General features: G+C 44.8%; 1 protein-coding gene across 1 annotated transcript in view; it reads right to left on the bottom strand.

The window, feature by feature from the left end:
• The window catches only part of TBCD (tubulin folding cofactor D), a 171932-nt gene extending 168642 nt beyond the window's left edge, over positions 1–3290 (bottom strand). The window contains exons 1-2 of the mRNA XM_018553643.1: positions 3103–3290; positions 418–468 (exon numbers count right to left, since the gene is read on the bottom strand). Of these exons, the coding sequence (XP_018409145.1) occupies positions 418–468; positions 3103–3277 (226 nt within the window). The 5' untranslated portion in view covers positions 3278–3290. The remainder of the gene's footprint in view (positions 1–417; positions 469–3102) is intronic.
• Between the last annotated feature and the right edge of the window lie 3955 nt (positions 3291–7245).

The raw sequence follows: 7245 nt of genomic DNA, 5'->3' as shown, positions 1-7245 counted from the left end.
CTAACACAATTGTGGGCAGATACAACAGAACCTATAGGTGTTTCAGCTGTGTGACTGCAGTGGGCCTTAAAACCCATTAGGGCCTATTCACACCAGCAGCCACGCTACACTGCACAGCTGCTGGTGTGTGTGAGTGTCTGGCACAGTGCTGATGCGGTTTCCTTTTTTTTGTACGAACTTATTTCAGTAAGTTCTATGGCTGCAGCAGAATGCAATGGAGTTGTGCATGCCACCGCAGTGGTATGAAACTGAGCCCATCTGGAACAAGGGAAATTGCCTTCTCCTGCGTTGCGGCTGCACTGGAAAAAAAATAGCCAGCACAACCCCAACGCATGGGCTGTGAACTGGGCCCTGTCTCAATTTCTCTTTATTTTCCAAATATCACAACTTATTCTTCCAAACAATCATGTGACTTACCTAAATGTGCGTCCAGAAGGTGAGGCTGTTCCTGGTATTTGTCCATGATAACTGAAATGAAAGACAACGAGGTGCTGAAGTCAAACACCTAAAAGGAAACCGTTCCTCATTTATATTCTGAATGCTGAACATTTTCTATACCCATCCCCTCTTCCTGCAGCCAAGAAGCAGCAGTTTGCATCGCTTACATCACTCAGAGGACTACAACTAGCTCTCATTGACAGACTCGGGTTGAAAAAAGATGAATGTAAATAGAACAATGATTGCATAAACCCGCAGCTGATTCAGAAGAAGGCCAAAAAAGGGGGAAATTATTTCTTGCAGCAAACAGGGGAACATTAGGAGTTACGCAAAATCACTACTGATATATAATATATTATATCATACACCAATCTCCAGGGTTTCAACAGAACTTATCAAAAATCGGATTATCCCCTAATTAAAGAAATCCCTTTCTCGGAGCTGGTTCAGTACACAGGTGTAACATGTAATTTAATCAAAAAAATTAATATTTAATCATAAAGAAACGAATATAAACAAAACAATACATCCCCAACAAGACATTAAAATCAATTAAAAAACTTCCCTTGAACAGACAATAGTTGCACGAAGGATCTACAAGTCAGCTGATGTGGCAAAGACCTGATTAACGCAGATACATGCACTGTATTTCATATACGGATACAAAGTATCCAAAGTTACTCACAGCTCACGCGGTTTAGGGAGAGACAGTCCTGCTCGGATCCCACAGTGCTGAATAGTTGGATATTGTTGTGCACCTGGAATTCCTCACCGTGGAGATCCCCACTTCTACTGCTTTTGCTGTCTGTGGTTTATTGTGCGGCCGCACATATATATTTTTTGCAACCCAAATTGAAGTTTGCGGGTTAGTGAGAGTCCCAAGTAAGGGGAGAGGGAAGGGCGCTTACATCGTTTCAGCCCTACCAACAACCCCTCTCTCTGGATCCCAAACCACAGCCACAGGACACACTGTTTGAAGTGAAACAATATCCAACTATTCAGCACTGTGGGATCCGAGCAGGACTGTCTCTCCCTAAACCGCGTGAGCTGTGAGTAACTTTGGATACTTTGTATCCGTATATGAAATACAGTGCATGTATCTGCGTTAATCAGGTCTTTGCCACATCAGCTGACTTGTAGATCCTTCGTGCAACTACTGTCTGTTCAAGGGAAGTTTTTTAATTGATTTTAATGTCTTGTTGGGGATGTATTGTTTTGTTTATATTCGTTTCTTTATGATTAAATATTAATTTTTTTGATTAAATTACATGTTACACCTGTGTACTGAACCAGCTCCGAGAAAGGGATTTCTTTAATTAGGGGATAATCCGATTTTTGATAAGGAAATTATTTCTTGCCCCTCAACCAAATACTTCCTGGATCAGCATTCTGCAGTGTTATTTCTTATAAAGAGATACAAAGAAGAGTGAATTCCCTAGTGGTATGAATGTACAGTACACAGTTCAGCAGTATGGGGAATGCAGTGTATAGCACAACCTACATAGGTCAGCAGTCTGGGCAATGCAGTTTATATAATTCAGCAGTCTGGGGAATGTAATGTATAGCACAGCGTACATAGCTCAGCAGTCTAGGGAATGTAATGTATAGCACAGTGTACATAGTGCAGCAGTCTGGGGAATGTAATGTATAGCACAGTGTACATAGTGCAGCAGTCTGGGGAATGTAATGTAAAGCACAGCGTACATAGTGCAGCAGTCTAGGGAATCTAATGTATAGCACAGCGTACATAGTGCAGCAGTCTGGGGAATGTACAGCAGTCTGGGGAATGTAATGTATAGCACAGCGTACATAGTGCAGCAGTCTAGGAAATGTAATGTATAGCACAGCGTACATAGTGCAGCAGTCTAGGGAATGTACTGTATAGCACAGTGTACATAGTTCAGCAGTCTGGGGAATGTACTGTATAGCACAGCGTACATAGTTCAGCAGTCTGGGGAATGTACTGTATAGCACAGCGTACATAGTTCAGCAATCTGGGGAATGTACTTTATAGCACAGCATACATAGTGCAGCAGCCTGGGGAATGTTATGTATAGCACAGCGTACATAGTGCAGTGGAGCAAAGCATGTGGTGTGCCGTTACATTGCCGGCAGTCAGTGGAGGCCAGAAGGAAGCTGGAAATGCTCAGCGAGGCTTTGGTTGTTAGTGGAGAAGGATCACATTGCCCCCTCTTCTCAGTGGTAATTAATATTAACCTTTCCATGTTTTTCTTAAGCTCAAACCCCTTAATATATAGACCTCAGTCTGCTGTCACATGACCCTTCACAGTGTCCCTTCCAACAGTAAAGACTTGTTATCCTGTGCTGAAGACCAGGCCCTCGCCGCTCACAGATCTTATTGCCCCCTCATGATGTCATCATTCCACTGCAGTTTTCTGGAGCCTAAGTGCACTCTTCACTGCACAGCCAATGGGAACTGTCCATGTCACCCAGACAGCGACTTGGGCAGATGGACCCTTCCACTAAACAAGGTGTCCGACAAATTCATTAAGAACAGAAACACATTTATATATCTGGCTTCAAAACGTTTTACCACCAGCAGATTCATGTTCCCCAACTGGTAGGTAATGTAGGTAATGTAAAGCAAAGCCATCGATTCCCTACATAGGCCATCATACAAGGTCTAGTAAAAGGGGTCCTTACCTATAAATCTCTGCGTGCATACTTCTCTGGTCACCAGCTCTTCACAAGTAGTCCGAAGGCTGACAATCAAATCTCGGGTCTCTTGGCTCTCGGTGAACGATTCCAAAATGTTACCACAAGATACTGCTTCTAGGCTCCCATCTTCACGTTCTGCACTGTCCTCGCCCATTTTCATAGCACTGGACTAGAAAGCCTATGGGAGACAAACCATAGGTAAAAATCAGTTTCTTGGTGTTATAGAGAGGACTGTGTAATATGGCCAGAGCTATGAGGACCCTCATATAACCTCTTCCACTTCAGGAAATCCTTAGTTTTTTTAGCAAGCAATAAAGGACAGGGGAGGCGGGTGCTGTGTCCTGTACTGTACCCCAAGAAATGGATTTTACACGGAAGTCAAAAATCCTGTTTTTTTTTTATCTTACAGTGCAAGACACAGTCAGATGCTGACAGGACTGGGGCATCCCCAAGAAATAGAAAAGAGGGGTTGGCAACACAGCAAAACAACTGCCAACAGGCCCACGTAACAGAAACCTAGGAGAGGGGAGCAAGCTAATTGATAGGCTGACACACATGCCAATCTGTAGCTGAGTCTCTAGAGGAAACATAAGATAACCACTAGAGATGTCCCTATACCCATACTAGTATCAGAGCCGATACAGGGCATTTTCAAGAGTACTTGTACTCGTGAAAATGCCCCGATACTGAAGGCCGATACTGGCCCTTTAAATCTGCGTACGGATTCTGGACCAGGCCTGGAGATCTGGACGCAGCTCTGGCGAGAAACTGCCCTAAAATCATTAGTCTGTATTGTTTTAGAAAAAATGTCACATGTCCCTTTAAGAAAAGGTATCTGTAATTGGTATCGGCAAGTATCTTAGGGCAAGTACTTGGTCTTGAAAAAGTGGTATCGGGACATCCCTAGTAACCACCCCATGACCATTTGCAGTAGTAGTGCGGGGCCCCAAATGGGTGCTTAGAATACCAACAACAACGGGTTAAATAGGATCATCCTCTCTGGTCTGTTACAACACTGATGATAGTACTGCTCTGGATGGTGTTAAATGCTGACAAGGTCAGTGCACTACCTCTGACCTATGTGGCAAAGATGGGCATCACATCTCCTGATTTCCCTGCTCCTGTGGGAGAAGTACCAAAAAATACCAAGGTGCCCACCATACCAGGCTCCATGCATTAACAGGGCAGTCTGGCGTACCATGATGTCAGCAGTCTAGGGAATGTACTGTATAGCACAGTGTACATAGTTCAGCAGTCTGGGGAATGTACTGTATAGCACAGCGTACATAGTTCAGCAGTCTGGGGAATGTACTGTATAGCACAGCGTACATAGTTCAGCAGTCTGGGGAATGTACTGTATAGCACAGCGTACATAGTTCAGCAATCTGGGGAATGTACTTTATAGCACAGCATACATAGTGCAGCAGCCTGGGGAATGTTATGTATAGCACAGCGTACATAGTGCAGTGGAGCAAAGCATGTGGTGTGCCGTTACATTGCCGGCAGTCAGTGGAGGCCAGAAGGAAGCTGGAAATGCTCAGCGAGGCTTTGGTTGTTAGTGGAGAAGGATCACATTGCCCCCTCTTCTCAGTGGTAATTAATATTAACCTTTCCATGTTTTTCTTAAGCTCAAACCCCTTAATATATAGACCTCAGTCTGCTGTCACATGACCCTTCACAGTGTCCCTTCCAACAGTAAAGACTTGTTATCCTGTGCTGAAGACCAGGCCCTCGCCGCTCACAGATCTTATTGCCCCCTCATGATGTCATCATTCCACTGCAGTTTTCTGGAGCCTAAGTGCACTCTTCACTGCACAGCCAATGGGAACTGTCCATGTCACCCAGACAGCGACTTGGGCAGATGGACCCTTCCACTAAACAAGGTGTCCGACAAATTCATTAAGAACAGAAACACATTTATATATCTGGCTTCAAAACGTTTTACCACCAGCAGATTCATGTTCCCCAACTGGTAGGTAATGTAGGTAATGTAAAGCAAAGCCATCGATTCCCTACATAGGCCATCATACAAGGTCTAGTAAAAGGGGTCCTTACCTATAAATCTCTGCGTGCATACTTCTCTGGTCACCAGCTCTTCACAAGTAGTCCGAAGGCTGACAATCAAATCTCGGGTCTCTTGGCTCTCGGTGAACGATTCCAAAATGTTACCACAAGATACTGCTTCTAGGCTCCCATCTTCACGTTCTGCACTGTCCTCGCCCATTTTCATAGCACTGGACTAGAAAGCCTATGGGAGACAAACCATAGGTAAAAATCAGTTTCTTGGTGTTATAGAGAGGACTGTGTAATATGGCCAGAGCTATGAGGACCCTCATATAACCTCTTCCACTTCAGGAAATCCTTAGTTTTTTTAGCAAGCAATAAAGGACAGGGGAGGCGGGTGCTGTGTCCTGTACTGTACCCCAAGAAATGGATTTTACACGGAAGTCAAAAATCCTGTTTTTTTTTTATCTTACAGTGCAAGACACAGTCAGATGCTGACAGGACTGGGGCATCCCCAAGAAATAGAAAAGAGGGGTTGGCAACACAGCAAAACAACTGCCAACAGGCCCACGTAACAGAAACCTAGGAGAGGGGAGCAAGCTAATTGATAGGCTGACACACATGCCAATCTGTAGCTGAGTCTCTAGAGGAAACATAAGATAACCACTAGAGATGTCCCTATACCCATACTAGTATCAGAGCCGATACAGGGCATTTTCAAGAGTACTTGTACTCGTGAAAATGCCCCGATACTGAAGGCCGATACTGGCCCTTTAAATCTGCGTACGGATTCTGGACCAGGCCTGGAGATCTGGACGCAGCTCTGGCGAGAAACTGCCCTAAAATCATTAGTCTGTATTGTTTTAGAAAAAATGTCACATGTCCCTTTAAGAAAAGGTATCTGTAATTGGTATCGGCAAGTATCTTAGGGCAAGTACTTGGTCTTGAAAAAGTGGTATCGGGACATCCCTAGTAACCACCCCATGACCATTTGCAGTAGTAGTGCGGGGCCCCAAATGGGTGCTTAGAATACCAACAACAACGGGTTAAATAGGATCATCCTCTCTGGTCTGTTACAACACTGATGATAGTACTGCTCTGGATGGTGTTAAATGCTGACAAGGTCAGTGCACTACCTCTGACCTATGTGGCAAAGATGGGCATCACATCTCCTGATTTCCCTGCTCCTGTGGGAGAAGTACCAAAAAATACCAAGGTGCCCACCATACCAGGCTCCATGCATTAACAGGGCAGTCTGGCGTACCATGATGGCCCACATCTTCAGTCCTGTGGGATCCGTCGGATCCCGTGGGAGCTGTTGCCATGGGACACCAATCCACAAGCTGCGAGGTTGCCACCTTGGCCAGATGCAGCCATAGGAAAACACCTGATTGAAGAACTGCATGAAAGAAATGTAACTAAACGAGTCTCCCTTAGTAAACAGGAGACAATCCATCACTATCAAAAAACTGAAGATTTCCTGGAGTGGGAGGGGTTACATGAGGGTTCTCGCAGCTCCGTCCAATGTCCTATCACCTGATGATACCCGCATATTACCCATTGGTCTCTTTGGCCACGTTCACACTTTACCACGTGTCTACGCATGCCGAAGCGTGTGCATTGACGTACGTATACGCAACACAGAAAACCACACATTGCGCTTGCAGCAGGATTACTAAGTTAATGGCACCCCAAACACTTCAGTCAAAACACACGTCTGTTCATGACGCACAACAAACGCTTTCAATACACCTTTAGAAATGTTTAGTAATGACAATCTACACACAGATACTTCTAGATAATTGCCGGCTTTTTATTCTTTGCATAACTTATTTTTCTTTTCCTCCCCATTCTTCTCACAAAACCCATATAAAATACATCAGAATGCACTAGATATCCAATGCACAAAAACGCACATGCCGTGTTTGCAGAAATGACGGTGAAATTATTATTTTAAGGCCTCATTCACACGGGGCGCGTTACCTCGAACATGGGGACCCGGAGCTGCGGGAAGAAGCGTGCAGCCTCAGATGCATACATGATGGATCCAGGTCAGTACCTGGATCCACCATTGCTGCTCATTGAGGGGGGAGAGCTACCATTCTGCTCATTCAGGAGGGGGGG

Source organism: Nanorana parkeri, unplaced genomic scaffold (genome assembly GCF_000935625.1).
Source record: "Nanorana parkeri isolate BGI_ZX_2015 unplaced genomic scaffold, ASM93562v1 scaffold126, whole genome shotgun sequence".
NCBI classification, from domain to species: Eukaryota; Metazoa; Chordata; class Amphibia; order Anura; family Dicroglossidae; genus Nanorana; species Nanorana parkeri.
This window is presented reverse-complemented; position numbering and strand designations above follow the sequence as displayed.